We start from the raw sequence: 23,086 nt of genomic DNA, 5'->3' as shown, positions 1-23,086 counted from the left end.
ATTTTACAATTACATCGCTCCCCGCAGAGTCCACAGGAAGTGGATATTTCTCGTTTTCAAGGATACAGTCATTTTCAACTTAACTTTCGTTTCTCCTGAAAAACAGAAGCAATGACTCTGTTCAGGCGTCTTTCTATGTTTAACATCTCTTTTGCAATTGAGTCCTGCATGGGAAAGGGGGATACCTAGTCAGTGGCACAACTGAAATGTGTCTTCCGCATTTAACCCAACCCCTCTGAATCAGAGAGATGCAGGGGCTGTCTTAATCAACATCCATGGGTTCACTGCCTTGCTCAAGACGACCAATTTTTACGTTTTCAGTTTGGGGATTTGATCCAGCAACCTTTCAGTTAATACTCCTACACTCGAACCACCAGGCTACCTGCCTGGGTAAGGTTAACAACAGCAGCACAGACACATTTTTTTATTTAGCTAAGCAAGTCGAACCAGGGTCTGTAGTGACGCCTCTAGCACTGAGATGCAGTACCTTAGACCGCTGAACCAGGGTCTGTAGTGTCGCCTCTAGCACTGAGATGCAGTACCTTAGACCGCTGAACCAGGGTCTGTTGTGTCGCCTCTAGCACTGAGATGCAGTGTCTTAGACCGCTGAACCAGGGTCTGTAGTGTCGCCTCTAGCACTGAGATGCAGTGTCTTAGACCGCTGAACCAGGGTCTGTAGTGTCGCCTCTAGCACTGAGATGCAGTGTCTTAGACCGCTGAACCAGGGTCTGTAGTGTCGCCTCTAGCACTGAGATGCAGTGTCTTAGACCGCTGAACCAGGGTCTGTAGTGTCGCCTCTAGCACTGAGATGCAGTGTCTTAGACCGCTGAACCAGGGTCTGTAGTGTCGCCTCTAGCACTGAGATGCAGTGTCTTAGACCGCTGAACCAGGGTCTGTAGTGACGCCTCTAGCACTGAGATGCAGTGTCTTAGACCGCTGAACCAGGGTCTGTAGTGACGCCTCTAGCACTGAGATGCAGTGTCTTAGACCGCTGAACCAGGGTCTGTAGTGTTGCCTCTAGCACTGAGATGCAGTGTCTTAGACCGCTGAACCAGGGTCTGTAGTGTCGCCTCTAGCACTGAGATGCAGTGTCTTAGACCGCTGAACCAGGGTCTGTAGTGTCGCCTCTAGCACTGAGATGCAGTGTCTTAGACCGCTGAACCAGGGTCTGTAGTGTCGCCTCTAGCACTGAGATGCAGTGTCTTAGACCGCTGAACCAGGGTCTGTAGTGTCGCCTCTAGCACTGAGATGCAGTGTCTTAGACCGCTGAACCAGGGTCTGTAGTGTCGCCTCTAGCACTGAGATGCAGTGTCTTAGACCGCTGTGCCACTCGGGAGCCCATAATTATAACACTAAACTGTACAGATATCTTAATTCTTTTGACATTCAGCTCTTGTCTTAACCGCCCTACACGTGTACATGACTTGACTCTACCCAGGGAGTGTGTCTGTATTGCTATTCAAAACCGCACTGTTACCTGGGAGTCCAGTAGCCTTGTCTCTCCATATCCAGTCCTTCTTAATAAACAGGGCTGTAGTCCAGTGGCCTTGTTTCTCCATCTCTAGTCCTTCTTAATAAACAGGGCTGTATAGGTTGTTTCTCCACTGCAACAGGCTGATTCCAGTAGCCTTGTTTCTCCATCTCTAGTCCTTCTTAATAAACAGGGCTGTAGTCCAGTAGCCTTGTTTCTCCACCTGTAGTCCTTAATAAACAGGGCTGTAGTCCAGTGGCCTTGTTTCTCCACCTGTAGTCCTTAATAAACAGGGCTGTAGACCAGTAGCCTTGTTTCTCCATCTCTAGTCCTTCTTAATAAACAGGGCTGTAGTCCAGTAGCCTTGTTTCTCCACCTGTAGTCCTTAATAAACAGGGCTGTAGTCCAGTGGCCTTGTTTCTCCACCTGTAGTCCTTAATAAACAGGGCTGTAGTCCAGTAGCCTTGTTTCTCCACCTGTAGTCCTTAATAAACAGGGCTGTAGTCCAGTGGCCTTGTTTCTCCACCTGTAGTCCTTAATAAACAGGGCTGTAGTCCAGTGGCCTTGTTTCTCCACCTGTAGTCCTTAATAAACAGGGCTGTAGTCCAGTGGCCTTGTCTCTCCATCTGTAGTCCTTCTTAATTATCAGGGCTGTCAGAAAGCTACTTATTGTACTATGCATGTCTATTTCTCTCCCTCTCTGTCTGTTTCTCGCACACACACACACACACACACACACGCACGCACGCACGCACGCACGCACGCACGCACGCACGCACGCACACACACACACACACACACACACACACACACACACACACACACACACTAGTCCAGTGGCCTTGTCTCTCCATCTCCAGTCCTTCTTAATAAACAGGGCTGTCAGAAAGCTACTTGTTGTACTATACATGTCTATTTATCTCCCTCTCTGTCTGTCTCTCGCACACACACTCACTCACTCACTCACTCACTCACTCACTCACTCACTCACTCACTCACTCACTCACTCACTCACTCACTCACTCACTCACACACACACACACATTCCCCCCTCCAGGTCTCCATAGATTAGTTCTGATTTGTTTTGTGCTTTAAAATATTCACTTTATTCTCCTGGAAACTGGAAACCAGTCCAGCTGGATTGCTTTGAGCTGGCACCAGGCTCCTATCATTCTCAGCAACACAGATGAGAGAGCACTAAGCCAGGAGAGATGTCTCCATCATATAACTGCTCTAGTATGTATGGCCAGTCCATTGTCCATGAGACAGAAATGGACTGGCCACAGGGCAGGTCGGCTCTACCATCTTCCTTTATCCCATGCGGGCTTGTCTAAATGGGATGTTTTGGCAGAATGATCATTATTTGGCTAATCATGAGGGCCTCTTGAAAAACGTGAGTGGTATGGGGGCCTCGATGGGAATAAATGGGCCGGTGTGTTAGAAATACCATTTCTGGTTCCAGTCCGCCCCTCTTCATTGTCTTTGAGATCTGGTACAGAGCAGAGGAGACGTAAAGTGGTGTGATGATGTCTCAGGGGTCGGTGGCTGTTGCAACATGTTGTAACATTGTAAACGCGCATCATTAGTCTGTGTACAATGGCTGTTGCTTAATTCATTTAAATGTCATACAATCACATGTTCTGCAAATGTACGTTTCATTTCATATTTGAATTCCCCATACAGCATAATTATATGTCTTCCCATACAGCATAATTATATGTCTTCCCATACAGCATAATTATGTCTTCCCATACAGCATAGTTATATGTCTTCCCATACAGCATAATTATATGTCTTCCCATACAGCATAATTATATGTCTTCCCATACAGCATAATTATATGTCTTCCCATACAGCATAATTATATGTCTTCCCATACAGCATAATTATATGTCTTCCCATACAGCATAATTATATGTCTTCCCATACAGCATAGTTATATGTCTTCCCATACAGCATAGTTATATGTCTTCCCATACAGTATAGTTGTATGTCTTCCCATACAGCATAATTATATGTCTTCCCATACAGTATAGTTATATGTCTTCCCATACAGTATAGTTGTATGTCTTCCCATACAGTATAGTTGTATGTCTTCCCATACAGCATAATTATATGTCTTCCCATACAGCATAATTATATGTCTTCCCATACAGCATAATTATATGTCTTCCCATACAGCATAATTATATGTCTTCCCATACAGCATAATTATATGTCTTCCCATACAGGATAATTATATGTCTTCCCATACAGCATAATTATATGTCTTCCCATACGGCATAATTATATGTCTTCCCATACAGCATAATTATATGTCTTCCCATACAGCATAATTATATGTCTTCCCATACAGCATAATTATATGTCTTCCCATAGAGCATAGTTATATGTCTTCCCATACAGCATAGTTATATGTCTTCCCATACAGTATAGTTGTATGTCTTCCCATACAGCATAATTATATGTCTTCCCATACAGTATAGTTATATGTCTTCCCATACAGTATAGTTGTATGTCTTCCCATACAGAATAGTTGTATGTCTTCCCATACAGTATAGTTGTATGTCTTCCCATACAGTATAGTTGTATGTCTTCCCATACAGCATAGTTATATGTCTTCCCATACAGTATAGTTGTATGTCTTCCCATACAGTATAGTTGTATGTCTTCCCATACAGTATAGTTGTATGTCTTCCCATACAGTATAGTTGTATGTCTTCCCATACAGTATAGTTATATGTCTTCCCATACAGTATAGTTGTATGTCTTCCCATACAGTATAGTTGTATGTCTTCCCATACAGTATAGTTATATGTCTTCCCATACAGTATAGTTATATGTCTTCCTATACAGTATAGTTGTATGTCTTCCCATACAGTATAGTTATATGACTTCCCATACAGTATAGTTGTATGTCTTCCCATACAGTATAGTTGTATGTCTTCCCATACAGTATAGTTGTATGTCTTCCCATACAGTATAGTTATATGTCTTCCCATACAGTATAGTTATATGACTTCCCATACAGTATAGTTATATGTCTTCCTATACAGTATAGTTGTATGTCTTCCCATACAGTATAGTTATATGACTTCCCATACAGTATAGTTGTATGTCTTCCCATACAGTATAGTTGTATGTCTTCCCATACAGTATAGTTGTATGTCTTCCCATACAGTATAGTTATATGTCTTCCCATACAGTATAGTTATATGTCTTCCCATACAGTATAGTTATATGTCTTCCCATACAGTATAGTTGTATGTCTTCCCATACAGTATAGTTGTATGTCTTCCCATACAGCATAATTATATGTCTTCCCATACAGCATAATTATATGTCTTCCCATACAGCATAATTATATGTCTTCCCATACAGCATAATTATATGTCTTCCCATACAGCATAATTATATGTCTTCCCATACAGGATAATTATATGTCTTCCCATACAGCATAATTATATGTCTTCCCATACGGCATAATTATATGTCTTCCCATACAGCATAATTATATGTCTTCCCATACAGCATAATTATATGTCTTCCCATACAGCATAATTATATGTCTTCCCATACAGCATAGTTATATGTCTTCCCATACAGCATAGTTATATGTCTTCCCATACAGTATAGTTGTATGTCTTCCCATACAGCATAATTATATGTCTTCCCATACAGTATAGTTATATGTCTTCCCATACAGTATAGTTGTATGTCTTCCCATACAGAATAGTTGTATGTCTTCCCATACAGTATAGTTGTATGTCTTCCCATACAGTATAGTTGTATGTCTTCCCATACAGCATAGTTATATGTCTTCCCATACAGTATAGTTGTATGTCTTCCCATACAGTATAGTTGTATGTCTTCCCATACAGTATAGTTGTATGTCTTCCCATACAGTATAGTTGTATGTCTTCCCATACAGTATAGTTATATGTCTTCCCATACAGTATAGTTGTATGTCTTCCCATACAGTATAGTTGTATGTCTTCCCATACAGTATAGTTATATGTCTTCCCATACAGTATAGTTGTATGTCTTCCCATACAGTATAGTTATATGTCTTCCTATACAGTATAGTTGTATGTCTTCCCATACAGTATAGTTATATGACTTCCCATACAGTATAGTTGTATGTCTTCCCATACAGTATAGTTGTATGTCTTCCCATACAGTATAGTTGTATGTCTTCCCATACAGTATAGTTATATGTCTTCCCATACAGTATAGTTATATGACTTCCCATACAGTATAGTTATATGTCTTCCTATACAGTATAGTTGTATGTCTTCCCATACAGTATAGTTATATGACTTCCCATACAGTATAGTTGTATGTCTTCCCATACAGTATAGTTGTATGTCTTCCCATACAGTATAGTTGTATGTCTTCCCATACAGTATAGTTATATGTCTTCCCATACAGTATAGTTATATGTCTTCCCATACAGTATAGTTATATGTCTTCCCATACAGTATAGTTATATGTCTTCCCATACAGCATAGTTGTGTCACGACTTCCGCCGAAGTCGGTTCCTGTCCTTGTTCGGGCAGCGCTCGGCAGTCTTCTAGCCATCGCCGATCCACATTTCATTTTCCATTGGTTTTGTCTTTGTTTCCCACACACCTGATTTTCATTTCCCAATTACTGGTCATGTATTTAACCCTCTGTTCCCCCCATGTCTTTGTGTGTGATTGTTTATTGTTCAGGTCGGTACGTTTACGGCTGTTTTTTTCTGGTGCTGTTTCCACCCGTGTTTTGTGGCGACCGTTATTGTTCGCACATTGGTATTGTTACTTTGTGCTATTTTCTTAAGTAAAGTGCATTGTTTACTCATCTCTGCTCTCCTGCACCTGACTTCATGCACCAGCTACACCCACCGCCTGACAAGTTGTATGTCTTCCCATACAGCATAGTTATATGTCTTCCCATATAGTATAGTTATATGTCTTCCTATACAGAAAAATGATATGTCTTCCCATACAGTATAGTTGTATGTCTTCCCATACAGTATAGTTGTATGTCTTCCCATACAGCATAGTTGTATGTCTTCCTATACAGAAAAATGATATGTCTTCCCATACAGTATAGTTGTATGTCTTCCCATACAGCATAGTTATATGTCTTCCTATACAGAATAATTATATGTCTTCCCATACAGCATAGTTGTATGTCTTCCCATACAGCATAGTTGTATGACTTCCCTTACAGAATAATTATATGTTTTCCCATACAGCATAGTTGTATGACTTCCCATACAGAATAATTATATGTCTTCCCATACAGCATAGTTGTATGTCTTCCCATACAGCATAGTTGTATGTCTTCCCATACAGAATAATTATATGTTTTCCCATACAGTATAGTTGATGTCTTCCCATACAGCATAGTTGTATGACTTCCCATACAGAATAATTATATGTCTTCCCATACAGCATAGTTGTATGTCTTCCCATACAGCATAGTTGTATGTCTTCCCATACAGAATAATTATATGTTTTCCCATACAACATAATGTCAACCCATGTTGACACTGAGACTATGTTGTCTAGTCTATACCTAATTAGGCCTGAACTACAGACAGACAGACAGACAGACAGACAGACAGACAGACAGACAGACAGACAGACAGACAGACAGACAGACAGACAGACAGACAGACAGACAGACAGACCCACAGATAGACCCACAGATAGATCTACTGTATAACACAACACTGGTATGTTTTCAGCCCTGCGGGCAACGGTTTATGTGGACACCAGTGTGTAGTGAGCTAATCAAACCACCTCTATAATATCCTGGGAATTAACACCAAGCAGAGCCGACAGAGCCGACAGAGCCTGGAGAAATCTCTGCATCTATTTCACATGTATAATGCAGCAGCAGGAAATGGAATCCAGAGAGCAGAGCAGCTCTTCAGTTGAGGCTGATCAGGCTGATTGGTCACTGGACTTAGTCTATGCCCCAAATGGGACCCTATTCCCTTTATAGTGCACTACTTTTGACCAGAGTTCATAGATAGTAGTGCACTATATTGGCAATATGGTGCCATTTGTCAGAGGGTGTGTCCCAAGGCAAGTGGAACCCTATTCCCTATATATTGTATATGCGTTACTTTTGACCAGAGCCCTATGGGAGCCTATTGGCCCAAAATAAGTGCACTAAATAGAGCATATGGTGCTATTTGGGATGCTTCCTTAGTTTTGGGTCGGCTGCATGAAGTGATACATCTCTGTGTTTTGCTGAGCCTTTGGACAAGGTCTCACGAGAATCCCAATTAAGGAGCTAATGCTGAATATGTTTCCTTTAAACAGCTGGTAAACCAGGCGTGTCCTAGGCTTCTTGGCAAGCACTCAATGTTTACGTCCAAAATGGCACCCCATTTCCTATGTAGTGTACTACTTTTGACCTGGGCCCGTCGTGCTTTATGTAGGCTATAGGGTGCCATTTTGGACGTCCCCACGTCACGTCCATTTGTATTGTATTGATTATGAGGGATGCGGGGGATGGAACGGTTGCCTAGATTCTAGAATAAGGGCAGGGCATTGTAGCCTTGAGGTGTGTGGTTTTTCACGGCGGGTCGGTGTTTATATTGATAGACGCAGTGTGAATTGAAACGGTGAGTGGGAGATCGCCTGCTTTTAACAAGGTTGGCAAGGTTCAAATCAATAAAACACCCCTGGCAGTGACCAATTTATTAAATAGGTAAACAAAGAAAGTCCTACTTCTATTCTTGATTCTGTGAGAAATTGATCCACAAACTAGGCCAATTGCTCCTGGACAAAAGCCGTTCTTGTGTTTTCTGGAACAAACCGATACTCGCATAGATTCAGCACCATGGACAGCTAAAGGAGAGATTATTTTCAACGCCGCGAAATCCCGCCTTTGATTCAGATTCCATTGTGATTTCACAATAGAAGGGGACATGCTCTGACGTAATCAACAACGCATGAATGTACTGCCTCAAACCTGTACGGACAGAAAAGAACAACTCAGCGACAGCGAGGCCTTCGCTTCACGCAACTCTGACCGCTCTTTCTGATCTAAACCTAACAATGGCGTTGCCGTTGGGAACATTAGGTCGGTAGACCTCATCGCGCTGAAGTACATTACCCCTTTGACGCAATTTATTCTGGGTCAGTCTTTGATGTCTTGTGGAGAAAAACAACACATAGGCCTGCATGTGAAACGAACATACAATTACAAAGTACTGCAGTCAGTCGTGTGCCAATGTTTAATAACATAAATAGAACGAATTAAATGTGTAGTATTCTAGCTGTATGTATGTATCTATTCTGTCATTCTAATGTTATGTGCACATGCAGGTGAGTGTAGGCCTACATAAATAAAAGCACGGATAATGAAGGCTATACAGTGTGACATGAGGTCTGGATGAGTTCACAGGTCTGTGTGTGTGTCTGTGTGTGTCTCTCTCTCTCTCTCTGTGTGTCTGTCTGTCTGTCTGTCTGTCTGTCTGTCTGTCTGTCTGTCTGTCTGTCTGTGTGTGTCTGTGTGTGTGTCTGTGCGTGCATGGAGGAACATGAGTAGCCATGCAGTAACCAGAGCCCACCTCTGTCATTGAACCTATCTGTTGTCATCAGACACTGCCTCATGCTAACCTGTTTGGGTTTCAGGCTTTGTGAAGCTGGTCACTCTTCTCTCTGCTGCTTCCCTTCACTGTGATGCTGTGATATTATCACTGGGGAGACTCCATGACACTTCACTGAGCTGTGACGCTGTGATATAATCACTGGGGAGACTCCATGACACTTCACTGAGCTGTGACGCTGTGATATTATCACTGGGGAGACTCCATGACACTTCACTGAGCTGTGATGCTGTGATATAATCACTGGGGAGACTCCATGACACTTCACTGAGCTGTGACGCTGTGATATTATCACTGGGGAGACTCCATGACACTTCACTGAGCTGTGATGCTGTGATATAATCACTGGGGAGACTCCATGACACTTCACTGAGCTGTGACGCTGTGATATTATCACTGGGGAGACTCCATGACACTTCACTGAGCTGTGACGCTGTGATATTATCACTGGGGAGACTCCATGACACTTCACTGAGCTGTGATGCTGTGATATAATCACTGGGGAGACTCCATGACACTTCACTGAGCTGTGATGCTGTGATATTATCACTGGGGAGACTCCATGACACTTCACTGAGCTGTGACGCTGTGATATAATCACTGGGGAGACTCCATGACACTTCACTGAGCTGTGATGCTGTGATATTATCACTGGGGAGACTCCATGACACTTCACTGAGCTGTGACGCTGTGATATTATCACTGGGGAGACTCCATGACACTTCACTGAGCTGTGATGTTGTGATATTAGTAGTATCTTCCTGTATGGTACAGGTTCTGCTGAGAGCACAGACACAGAGACCAAGCCTGTGTGCTGCTCAGCCCAGACAGTGGATAGGGTGTCACTAACCCAGATCCTGTTGCGGACGCTAGCCTACTGTTGTTGACAACGCTATCGTCACTATGACCAGCCTAGGGATCCAGCAACGTCCCACTGACCACAGACAGACAGGGAGGAGTCCTTTACTCCTGTCTCACAAACAGAGGTCCTCCTCCTCCCTGCCCCTCCTGAAACGCCTGCACCAGGCCAGGGGGCCGTACGCTGGCGCTGAGCCCCAGACAGACCCGCTGTCGCTGGATGACTACTTCTCCCTCCTCCAACGACTGAAAGAGGAGACTTACATGTACAAACAGAACAAGGAGCTGAAACAGGTACAGAGCAGGAAGCCATGGTGTAAGCAGCAGCCTCAATCTCCACCTCTGCCCAGGTAAGAGAACAGCAGTCTTATCCTCCTGCATGACTCCATTTTGTTTGCCAGTGCACTACAGTATATTTGGTTATTGTACTGTCTGTGTTGTACATCATGTCTTGGTGCACTATGGGAACTACATGTAGCTTAGCTGATGGAAAGAAATCCTTTAGTCTGTCATAGACTTGACGGTCAGAGATATTAGGAATGATGTCACATGGGAATGTTAGCGGGTCACATCTGAACAGGAGTGTCGTTGGGAACGCTAGTCTGCATCCCAAATGCCATCCTATTCCATTTATAGTGCACTACTTTTGACCTGTCCAAATAGGGAATAGGGTCCCATTAGGGATGCCCTTGACCTTGACTTGTTCCTCAGCAACAGGTTTAAATGTCTTCTTGCAGTCCTCTTCCCAGAGGCCCTAGCAGCAGAGTTCCACCACTTCCCGGAGTTCCCAGTAGCAGCAGCACGGTGTTACCGTCGGGTCGTACCCAGCGTAGACTGAGCCAGCACTCCAGCCACAAGATGGCGTCCTCCTCCTCCTCCCAGAAGGGTAAACACACCCCTGCCATCATCAAGGGCCATCGCCACTTAAGCTACGGAGGATCCGTCCCACCTGAGTAAGATTAGCATTAGGACCATGACTTTTTATTGGTCCAATGTACACGGATTGCTGACGGAAACTTGTCTTCTGATTTACTTGAACCCCTCTGAGTATCAAGCATTCAGTAGCATTCAGAAAATTCTCTCTCAAAATAATATACACATTTTTAAAAACGATTCCAAGTGTGAGCCAAAGTCCTTGCTTTCGAGTAATTGTGAGATTGTGGATTGATTGAAAATGTACTAACCATATTTCTCCCTTGAAATGTCAACATTCACCTACCAAGGGTATGTTGTATTTGTTGGGTTGTGTTCCAAATGGCATCCTATTCTCTACACTGTGCACTCCTTTTGACCAGTAGTGCACTCTATAGGGAATAGGGTGCCATTTGAGAGGCAACTGAGGGTTCTTCTCCTTTAAGCCAGTGTGTCTTCACAGGAACATCACCATTCAACAGTTTTATGACCTTACACCTACCAAGAAAAGTAACGTCCGCCTCAACGACCAGCTGTAGGTTGCCTTTTACATGTTATATTATGTGTCCCAAATGGCACCCTATTCCCTATATGGTGCACTATTGTTGACCAGGGCCCATATGGTTGTGATCAAAAGTAGTGCACAATTATTATATATATTTTTTTACCTTTATTTAACCAGGTAGGCAAGTTGAGAACAAGTTCTCATTTACAATTGCGACCTGGCCAAGATAAAGCAAAGCAGTTTGACACAAACAACAACACAGAGTTACACATGGAGTAAAACAAACATACAGTCAATAATACAGTAGAAAAATAAGTCTATATACAATGTGATCAAATGAGGTGAGATAAGGGAGGTAAAGGCAAAAAAAGGCCATGGTGGCAAAGTAAATACAAATAAGCAAGTTAAACACTGGAATGGTAGATTTGTAGTAGAAGAAAGTGCAAAGTAGAAATAGAAATAGTGGGGTGCAAAGGAGCAAAATAAATAAATAAATAAAGTAGGGGAAGAGGTCGTTGTTTGGGCTAAATTATAGATGGGCAATGTACAGGTGCAGTAATCTGTGAGCTGCTCTGACAGCTGGTGCTTAAAGCTAGTGAGGGAGATAAGTGTTTCCAGTTTCAGAGATTTTTGTAGTTTGTTCCAGTCATTGGCAGCAGAGAACTGGAAGGAGAGACGGCCAAAGGAGGAATTGGCTTTGGGGGTGACCAGAGAGATATACCTGCTGGAGCGCGTGCTACAGGTGGGTGCTGCTATGGTGACCAGAGAGCTGAGATAAGGGGGGACTTTACCTAGCAGGGTCTTGTAGATGACCTGGAGCCAGTGGGTTTGGCGACGGGTATGAAGCGAGGGCCAGCCAACGAGAGCGTACAGGTCGCAGTGGTGGGTAGTATATGGGGCTTTGGTGACAAAACGGATGGCACTGTGATAGACTGCATCCAATTTATTGAGTAGGGTATTGGAGGCTATTTTGTAAATGACATCGCCGAAGTCGAGGATCGGTAGGATGGTCAGTTTTACAAGGGTATGTTTGGCAGCATGAGTAAAGGATGCTTTGTTGCAAAATAGGAAGCCAATTCTAGATTTAACTTTGGATTGGAGATGTTTGATGTGAGTCTGGAAGGAGAGTTTACAGTCTAACCAGACACCTAGGTATTTGTAGTTGTCCACATATTGTAAGTCAGAACCGTATAGAGTAGTGATGCTGGACGGGCGGGAGGGTGCAGGCAGCGATCGGTTGAAGAGCATGCATTTAGTTTTACTTGTATTTAAGAGCAGTTGGAGGCCACGGAAGGAGAGTTGTATGGCATTGAAGCTCGTCTGGAGGGTTGTTAACACAGTGTCCAAAGAAGGGCCAGAAGTATACAGAATGGTGTCTATAAAGGGAATAGGGTGCCATTTGGGACGAACTGCTATGGTTCATCACTGGACTATGGCTGAAATCAGTTTTACACCAATATAATGTTCATATTGATTATCCTCTTATTTTACAAACATTTATTTTCAGTATACCAAAACCAACAGACATCAACATCGCGTAAGTACTCATTTTGTGATCTAGATCAGTTTCTCATTCTCAATTGTTACAGTACTACTGTAATATCATTCTACAGTAACTGTTACAGTATTACTGTAATATCCTTCTACAGTAACTGTTACAGTACTACTGGAATATCCTTCCACAGTAGCTGTTACGGTACTACTGTAATATCCTTCTACAGTAACTGTTACATTAATACTGTATTTTCCTTCTACAGTAACAGTTACATTACTACTGTAATATCCTTCTACAGCAGGGCTCTCCAACCCTGTTCCTGGAGAGTTACCCTCCTGTAGGTTTTCACTCCAACCCTGTTCCTGGAGAGCTACCCTCCTGTAGGTTTTCACTCCAACCCTGTTCCTGGAGAACTACCCTCCTGTAGGTTTTCACTCCAACTCTGTTCCTGGAGAGCTACCCTCCTGTAGGTTTTCACTCCAATGGTAATTCTCCAGGAACAGGATAGGAGTTAAAACCTACAGGAGGGTAGCTCTCCAGGAACAGTGTTGGAGTTAAAACCTACAGGAGGGTAGCTCTCCAGGAACAGGGTTGGAGTGAAAACCTACAGGAGGGTAGCTCTCCAGGAACAGGATAGGAGTTAAAACCTACAGGAGGGTAGCTCTCCAGGAACAGGATAGGAGTTAAAACCTACAGGAGGGTAGCTCTCCAGGAACAGGGTTGGAGTTAAAACCTACAGGAGGGTAGCTCTCCAGGAACAGGGTTGGAGTTAAAACCTACAGGAGGGTAGCTCTCCAGGAACAGGGTTGGAGTTAAAACCTACAGGAGGGTAGCTCTCCAGGAACAGGGTTGGAGTTAAAACCTACAGGAGGGTATCTCTCCAGGAACAGGGTTGGTGTTAAAACCTACAGGAGGGTAGCTCTCCAGGAACAGGGTTGGAGTTAAAACCTACAGGAGGGTATCTCTCCAGGAACAGGGTTGGAGTTAAAACCTACAGGAGGGTAGCTCTCCAGGAACAGGGTTGGAGTTAAAACCTACAGGAGGGAGGCTCTCCAGGAACAGGGTTGGAGACCCCAGTTCTACAGAAACTACTTACATACAGTTGGTCTCTGCTTCCTTTATTGTTATGCCCTCCCCCTCAACAGTAAGATCATTACAAAATGTATAGGATTAATATCCGTCTAACTGCTTACTGTATATGAAATGTTGTCTCTATGTCCTTTATTGCTCTGCCCTCCCAACAGAGAGAGGAGAAAGGAGGACACAGTTTATAGTGCTAATATCATTTTACACTGACTGCTTCAATACAGTTGTAATGCCTGTCCTTCCTTCACTGCTATGCCCTTCCTCCATACAGAGAGATAATGATACAGTTGTAATGCCTGTCCTTCCTTCACTGCTATGCCCTCCCTCCATACAGAGAGATAATGATACAGTTGTAATGCCTGTCCTTCCTTCACTGCTATGCCCTCTCTCCAGACAGAGAGATAATGATACAGTTGTAATGCCTGTCCTTCACTGCTATGCCCTCCCTCCATACAGAGAGATAATGATACAGTTGTAATGCCTGTCCTTCCTTCACTGCTATGCCCTCCCTCCAGACAGAGAGATAATGATACAGTTGTAATGCCTGTCCTTCCTTCACTGCTATGCCCTCCCTCCATACAGAGAGATAATGATACAGTTGTAATGCCTGTCCTTCCTTCACTGCTATGCCCTCCCTCCATACAGAGAGATAATGATACAGTTGTAATGCCTGTCCTTCACTGCTATGCCCTCCCTCCATACAGAGAGATAATGATACAGTTGTAACGCCTGTCCTTCCTTCACTGCTATGCCCTCCCTCCATATAGAGAGATAATGATACAGTTGTAACGCCTGTCCTTCCTTCACTGCTATGCCCTCCCTCCATACAGAGAGATAATGATACAGTTGTAATGCCTGTCCTTCCTTCACTGCTATGCCCTCCCCTCCATACAGAGAGATAATGATACAGTTCTAATGCCTGTCCTTCCTTCACTGCTATGCCCTCCCTCCATACAGAGAGATAATGATACAGTTGTAATGCCTGTCCTTCCTTCACTGCTATGCCCTCCCTCCATACAGAGAGATAATGATACAGTTGTAATGCCTGTCCTTCCTTCACTGCTATGCCCTCCCTCCATACAGAGAGATAATGATACAGTTGTAATGCCTGTCCTTCCTTCACTGCTATGCCCTCCCTCCATACAGAGAGATAATGATACAGTTGTAATGCCTGTCCTTCCTTCACTGCTATGCCCTCCCTCCATACAGAGAGATAATGATACAGTTGTAATGCCTGTCCTTCCTTCACTGCTATGCCCTCCCTCCATACAGAGAGATAATGATACAGTTGTAATGCCTGTCCTTCCTTCACTGCTATGCCCTCCCTCCATACAGAGAGATAATGATACAGTTGTAATGCCTGTCCTTCCTTCACTGCTATGCCCTCCCCTCCATACAGAGAGATAATGATACAGTTGTAATGCCTGTCCTTCCTTCACTGCTATGCCCTCCCTCCATACAGAGAGATAATGATACAGTTGTAATGCCTGTCCTTCCTTCACTGCTATGCCCTCCCTCCATACAGAGAGATAATGATACAGTTGTAATGCCTGTCCTTCCTTCACTGCTATGCCCTCCCTCCATACAGAGAGATAATGATACAGTTGTAATGCCTGTCCTTCCTTCACTGCTATGCCCTCCCTCCATACAGAGAGATAATGATACAGTTGTAATCCCTGTCCTTCCTTCACTGCTATGCCCTCCCTCCAGACAGAGATAATGATACAGTTGTAATGCCTGTCCTTCCTTCACTGCTATGCCCTCCCTCCATACAGAGAGATAATGATACAGTTGTAATGCCTGTCCTTCCTTCACTGCTATGCCCTCCCTCCATACAGAGAGATAATGATACAGTTGTAATGCCTGTCCTTCACTGCTATGCCCTCCCTCCATACAGAGAGATAATGATACAGTTGTAACGCCTGTCCTTCCTTCACTGCTATGCCCTCCCTCCATATAGAGAGATAATGATACAGTTGTAACGCCTGTCCTTCCTTCACTGCTATGCCCTCCCCTCCATACAGAGAGATAATGATACAGTTGTAATGCCTGTCCTTCCTTCACTGCTATGCCCTCCCTCCATACAGAGAGATAATGATACAGTTGTAATGCCTGTCCTTCCTTCACTGCTATGCCCTCCCTCCATACAGAGAGATAATGATACAGTTGTAATGCCTGTCCTTCCTTCACTGCTATGCCCTCCCTCCATACAGAGAGATAATGATACAGTTGTAATGCCTGTCCTTCCTTCACTGCTATGCCCTCCCTCCATACAGAGAGATAATGATACAGTTGTAATGCCTGTCCTTCCTTCACTGCTATGCCCTCCCTCCATACAGAGAGATAATGATACAGTTGTAATGCCTGTCCTTCCTTCACTGCTATGCCCTCCCTCCATACAGAGAGATAATTATACAGTTGTAATGCCTGTCCTTCACTGCTATGCCCTCCCTCCATACAGAGAGATAATGATAAAGGTTCCGATTCCAAAAGAACATCCATATCAGGCCAACATCTCCCGCTTCGCCCTGTTCCCAACTTTCCGCTCACCAGACGACCCCGACACAGGCGTGAGAGCTGCGTCCCTACGACCCCTGAACCCCCTCGTCCCGTCCTCTGCTCCAGAGGTCACCGTGCTGAGAAAGACAAAAGGTGGTGTGCGTGCGTGCGTGTTTGTGCATGTGTGTGCAAACTGCATGTGTGTCTGTGCGTGTCTGTATGTGTGTGTGTGTGTCTGCGTGCTTGCCCTTATAAGGTCGCACACACAAGCACAAGCCTCATTCCCAGATGAAGTGTCTTGTCTTCAATCACAGGAGGTCCTTATCGTCATGAGGTACTGGAGGCACCCATGACAACCAGGAAGAAAACCATCTCATGGCCAGGACAACATGGCTTCCTGGATGTGAGTAGCTATAGTACAGTCATTTAGCTAAGCCAGGTTTCCCTCTCACTGTACACAGAAACAGGTGCGTCCCAAAATAGCACCCTATTCCCCATAGAGTGCACTGCATAGGGTATCGAGTGCTATTTGGGAGGCAGAATATGATCCTTAATGTTATATTTCATCTCATCTGACCAGTGAAGCCCAATAAATGAATGTTCTCACTGAAGTGAATGACTAGGGATTTGTTCTAAATGGTACCCTATTCCTTAATGGTAGTCTATTCCTTAATGGTAGTCTATTCCTTAATGGTAGTCTATTCCTTAATGGTACCCTATTCCTTAATGGCAGTCTATTCCTTAATGGTAGCCTATCCCTTAATGGTAGTCTATTCCTTAATGTCACCCTATTCCTTAATGGCACCCTATTCCTTAATGGCACCCTATTCCTTAATGGCAGTCTATTCCTTAATGGTAGTCTATTCCTTAATGGTACCCTATTCCTTAATGGTACCCTATTCCTTAATGGTAGTCTATTCCTTAATGGTAGTCTATTCCTTAATGGTAGTCTATTCCTTAATGACAGTCTATTCCTTAATGGCAGTCTATTCCTTAATGGTAGCCTATTCCTTAATGGCAGTCTATTCCTTAATGGTAGTCTATTCCTTAATGGTAGTCTATTCCTTAATGGCAGTCTATTCCTTAATGGTAGTCTATTCCTTAATGGCACCCTATTCCTTAATGGTAGGCTATTTCTTAATGGTACCCTATTCCTTAATGGCACCTTATTTCTTAATGGCACCACATTCCTTAATGGCACCATATTCCATAATGGCACCATATTCCTTAAAACTTCTTAAAGCTAGGGGGCAGTATTCGGAAGTTTGGATGACTGAGGTGCCCAAAGTAAACTGCCTGTTACTCAGGCCCAGAGGCTAGGATATGCATATGCATGGTAGTATTGGATAGAAAACACTCTAATGTTTCTAAAACTGTTAAAATAATGTCTGTGAGTATAACAGAACTGATTTGGCAGGCAAAACCCCTAGGACAATCCATCCAGGATTTTTTTTTTTAGGTTTGGATTTTCCAATACTTTTCTATGGGAAAGCATAATTATTAGGATCCAGATTGCAGTTTCTATGGCTTCCACTAGATGTCAACAGTCTTTAGAAATTGTTCAATGTTTTTTTTTTTAAATAAAGAAGTAGTCGTATTCTTTCTAAGTGTCACTCAGGTGGACTCTAGTCTTTTGGTGCGCGTAAATGACAGCGCGTTCCTCGTTGTTTTTCTCCGGTATTGGAAACAGTTTATTCCGTCTTAAATTTGATCAATTATTTACATATTAGGGTACCTGAGGTTGGATTAGAAACGTTGTTTGAAATGTTTGGACCAAGTTTACAGGTAACTTAATAGATCCTTTGTAGGCATGTTGGGCGAGTTGGAACCGGTGTATTTCTGAATCAAACGCGCCAAATAAACTGACATTTTTGGGATATAAATAAGGACTTTATCGAACAAAACGACCATTCATTGTGTAACTGAGATCTTTGGGATTGCAAAAAGATGAAGATCTTAAAGGTACGCAATTTATTTTATCGCTATTTCTGACTTTCGGGATGGATCTGTTTGGTTGGAAAATGTTTTTCATGCTTTTGTATGCGGGGCGCTGTCCTCAGATAATCGCATGGTATGCTTTCGCCGTAAAGCCTTTTTGAAGTCTGAGAAAGCGGCTGGATTAACAAGAAGTTAAGCTTTTAAATGATGTAAGACACTTGTATCGTCATGAATGTTTAATATTATGAATTTAGTATTTTAGAATTTCGTGCTTTGCAATTTACCGGATGTTGTCAAATCGATCCCGTTAACGGGATTCTAGCTGTAAGGGATCCCTAAGAGGTTTTAATGGTACCCTTTTCCTTTATGGCACCATATTCCTTAATGGCACCCTATTCCTTAATGGCACCCTATTCCTTAATGGCACCATATTCCTTAATGGCACCCTATTCCTTAATGGCACCATTTTCCTTAATGGTACCCTATTCCAGGGCCCTGCTCAAAAGTAGTGCACTTTTAAGGGAATAGGGTGCCATTTGGGAAACAACCTAAGGAAGAAGGTCACATGCACACTCCATCTGTTCCTGACACCTGTGTCCTGTCTCACCTTTCTCTTTGTCTCTCTCTCAGCACCCCAAGCCAGTTAAGGGCGAGGCCCAGACCCAGGTATTCTACCCTAAGTCCCAGAAGACAGTGTTTCCCAACCCCACCTTGCGTGACTGGGACGTCACGCTGTCTGAACGAACAGCCAACATGCTCCGCAACGTAGAGAAGTCCCACTGGGTCACCTCCTACCAGCTTCACTACACAGGTATAGAGAGCAGAGCCCCGAACACACAGGCTATATCCCAAAAGGCATCCTATTCCCTATGTAGTCCATAGGGCTCTGGTTAAAAGATGTGTACTCTATAGGGGACAGGGTGCCATTTGAGACGCAACCAGAGACATGGAGGAATACTCCAGACTAGTTGGACCAGGGAACCTGCGGCCCGCGGATCAATTTAACAATTATTATTGTACATGTTTTTTAGGAACTCAGAATAGTAGAATACACAAGGTGCAAGTTTTGAAATTTGGTTGTGGATCAGCAGTTTTTCTGTTGTTTTTCTACAGTCACTCAATTAGCCCCATGTCCACTACCATGTTTTAGATTGGTTAGTTAGTCTAGCCAGCTATCTAGAGTTGTAGTAATCATGGTCGAATTACCGACCGGGGGGGCCCCATTGATGTTGTTAGTCACTCTCACTCAGATATCTTATTAAAAACGGCAAGCATTTATCTCCACCTATGGCAAAATGTGTAGAATTGCAATAAATTATCTGTAAAACGGCTAAATCTTTTTATTTTCTCCCCTTGGCAAAATTTGTAGAATTGTATGAAATGAGTTATAAAACTGCAACATTTTCTGGGTATGTGGGTATGGATGTGGGTAGGTAGACCCACGAGCCACTGTGGCCCCTCAGGATGAGTTCAGATTTCTTGTGGCCCCAACCCCCATCAAAGTTATCCTTCCTGAGTTAGACCATATCGGTCAGAAACAGCATCAACACACTTTTGCAAACAAGGAGTTAATATGTTTTTACTCCAGGCAATGGGCCTACTAATCCCTTGAGGTTGGATGACTTCCATGAGAATACCATTGACATGATCACTGGGAAGATAACTCCCTACACAACACAGCTGGTACGTACAGTAACGTATGAATCACCTGAATATACAGTGCCGTTGTAATATTCCTACATTTAACAGCTTCGCTAGAATAACACATTAGCCTCCAAACCTTCTTTAACTTCCCCAACTACCATACAAATAGTTTTAGACTGCTTAAACAAGCACACAGTTTTTCTTCAGTATCACTTTACTCTGATGACTGAACGAGACAAACCTCCTCCTAACAAACCAGTGCTTGTCTCTCTCAGAGGGAGCGATCTCACCCCGTCCTGCTGCCCCCTAAACCACGAGACGGACGCAAGGCCAGAATACGCCAGGGTCGTCATATGGTGGAGAGCACCTACCACCCTCCTGTCACTGCCCCAGCAGCAGAGTCCTACAGCGTAGACCACACTTCCACACAGAATCACCCTGCTGGGCCTCTGGGAACTATGTCTGGTCACCAAAGTCATCAGGAGATAAAGGGGAACCCTTCTACTCAGGACGACCATCCCAACAACAGCCACGGCCACTCAGAGCTCAGTCTAGCTAGGCCTGAGGTTGGAGATGTGTCTGGGCCTGGGGCTGGAGATGTGTCTGGGCCTGGGGCTGGAGATGTGTCTGGGCCTGAGCCTGCTCAGGTGTCTGGGTATGTGTTCCCTGGTCACCACCTTCAAGATCAAGGCTCCAGGTGTGAGAGGTGTGGGGAGGAGAGGTGTGAGTGCCAGGTCAAGGAGGCCAGAGAAGGGCTCCATCACCCAGCGCCAGGGGCATCAGACCCCCAGCAGAGCAACCAGGCTCCCAGAGCCTCCCTGGAGAAGGGGGTGTTGGAGAAGGTCACAGACACAGAGAGCTCTCTGGCCTTGTACAGCTGCCAGCTGCCCCATCCTCCCCTGAATGAGACCACAGAGGTCACCAAAGAGAATAACACCAAGAGAGAGGTATGGTACGAGGACCTTCCTAGTAGCAAGAAGCAGAGCTACACAGCATCAGGGGGTAACCCGTTCAGCCTGAGCCAGCCAGCTCCAGCATTGGCTACTAACACAGGGGCGGCATATGAATCTGAGACAGAGCTGCCTGCTGCTGATCTGGTCTCTCCCAACATCCGTAACTGGCGCTCAAGCGGGAATTTAGTTCTGGGTTCTGAGATGACTGCCAATCAGACCCCTGAAGAACAGGATCAGGAGTGGCAGAACAGAGAGATCCCCATCCCACGCAGTATCTCCAACCCCTGTATCCAACCCCGTCCACATGCCCTGCCTTCCACCCACCCAGGGGAGAGGGGCAGGGGCCGGTGCCAGTTGGCCCTGTTGGAGCTCCAGGACTCCTTCAGTAAGTCGGAGGTCCACCGCCTCTTCCACAGCTCCCTCCAGGGGGGCGCGGTCAACCTGCAGGACAATGTACACACCGGGAGAAAGCACCGCTTCTACGGCTTCAACTCCTTCTATTTCCACAACTGAGCACTGTATTGTAGACCTACCACTATGCCAACAGTCTGTAGGGAGTGGAAGACATCAGAGGGCTTAGTGAGTTGGATGGGTCTAAGGTCTACAACGTTATCTCTTCATGATGGGAAATCCAACCATATACTGTCACTTACTCAAAGCTACTGACATGTTTTGCTTATGATGTCTATCTTTCCATGTGCAGATGGTTCAAATAAAATCATCCAGAATAAGTTTGCATGCTTTGAGTGTATATACATATGTGGCACTATACATGACACAATGAAAGATGGAATGACTGGTGAACACATGAAAGGGACACATTTATGGTCCGTTAAAAAAGCATAAAGAAGTCTACAGATGACTAATAATACAAGTGGACCAAGTTGAATTACTATCTCTGGTGAAGGAGTCCACCTCAGACAATATACTTTGATGTGTATGTAGCCAGATACAGAGCCAGATACAGAATCCAGATACAGAGCCAGATACAGAGCCAGATACAGAATCCAGATACAGAGCCAGATACAGAGCCAGATACAGAGCCAGATACAGAATCCAGATACAGAGCCAGATACAGAGCCAGATACAGAGCCAGATACATACAGACCCAGATACAGAGCCAGATACAGAGCCAGATACAGAGCCAGATACAGAGCCAGATACAGAATCCAGATACAGAGCCAGATACAGAGCCAGATACAGAGCCAGATACAGAATCCAGATACAGAGCCAGATACAGAGCCAGATACAGAGCCAGATACAGAGCCAGATACAGAGCCAGATACAGAGCCAGATACAGAGCCAGATACAGAATCCAGATACAGAGCCAGATACAGAGCCAGATACAGAATCCAGATACAGAGCCAGATACAGAGCCAGATACAGAGCCAGATACAGAGCCAGATACAGAGCCAGATACAGAATCCAGATACAGAGCCAGATACAGAATCCAGATACAGAGCCAGATACAGAATCCAGATACAGAGCCAGATACAGAGCCAGATACAGAATCCAGATACAGAGCCAGATACAGAGCCAGATACAGAGCCAGATACAGAATCCAGATACAGAGCCAGATACAGAATCCAGATACAGAGCCAGATACAGAGCCAGATACAGAGCCAGATACAGAATCCATATTTTCACACCGCAAGTGCTGCATTGACCTTCTGTCGAGCAGCAGCATCTGAGAGAGAAAAATACCTTTTCACCTCCAACACCATGTGTTGCCAGTCAGATTGGCTTTACAGCTTGACACAAAAGACTGTTCTGTGTTCCATGCCAGTGAGTCATCCCGGAGTGGAATGTCCTTGAGCGTTCTACAGCAGTCTGTCATTCCATCTTAGTCAGCTACATACTCTCTAAGAAATGAGCTCAGAGTACAGCAGGGATCTGGAGAGTCATACTGATCACTGATCATGTACTGATGTTGTTCAGACAATAAACTAGTTATGAATTACAATTGTATAAGACTGCATGTGAAATAACTTAAAAGCTCTTGATAATGTTTTATCTAACTAGATGTGTAGTGCCAATTCACTGTGTAAATCAGTTTCATTCACATAGAAAATATAGACATTGTTTTTAGTAGGTTTATGACCATAGTTTC

General features: G+C 44.1%; 1 protein-coding gene across 1 annotated transcript; it reads left to right on the top strand.

The window, feature by feature from the left end:
• The first annotated feature begins 8,042 nt into the window (after positions 1 to 8,042).
• On the top strand, positions 8,043 to 21,701 carry LOC106573289 (uncharacterized). Its single transcript, XM_045697153.1, has 10 exons — positions 8,043 to 8,613; positions 9,112 to 10,294; positions 10,682 to 10,897; positions 11,320 to 11,391; positions 12,869 to 12,898; positions 16,404 to 16,594; positions 16,756 to 16,844; positions 19,010 to 19,190; positions 19,968 to 20,062; positions 20,299 to 21,701. Exons 2-10 carry the CDS (start codon positions 9,990 to 9,992, stop codon positions 21,487 to 21,489), a joined length of 2,370 nt encoding a protein of 789 aa, XP_045553109.1. The 5' UTR covers positions 8,043 to 8,613; positions 9,112 to 9,989; the 3' UTR covers positions 21,490 to 21,701.
• Positions 21,702 to 23,086: the final 1,385 nt, after the last annotated feature.

This window comes from Salmo salar, chromosome ssa02 (genome assembly GCF_905237065.1).
Source record: "Salmo salar chromosome ssa02, Ssal_v3.1, whole genome shotgun sequence".
Classification (NCBI taxonomy): domain Eukaryota; kingdom Metazoa; phylum Chordata; class Actinopteri; order Salmoniformes; family Salmonidae; genus Salmo; species Salmo salar.
Note: the sequence above shows the minus strand (reverse complement) of the source record. Positions and strands in the feature narration are given on the sequence as shown.

Coding starts and splice junctions, on each gene's coding strand:
- LOC106573289 (XM_045697153.1), top strand. CDS start 9,990: ATGACCAGCCTAGGGATCCAGCAACGTCCCACTGACCACAGACAGACA. Junction 10,295..10,681: donor CAATCTCCACCTCTGCCCAG/GTAAGAGAACAG, acceptor GTCTTCTTGCAG/TCCTCTTCCCAGAGGCCCTA. Junction 16,845..19,009: donor GACAACATGGCTTCCTGGAT/GTGAGTAGCTAT, acceptor TCTCTCTCTCAG/CACCCCAAGCCAGTTAAGGG.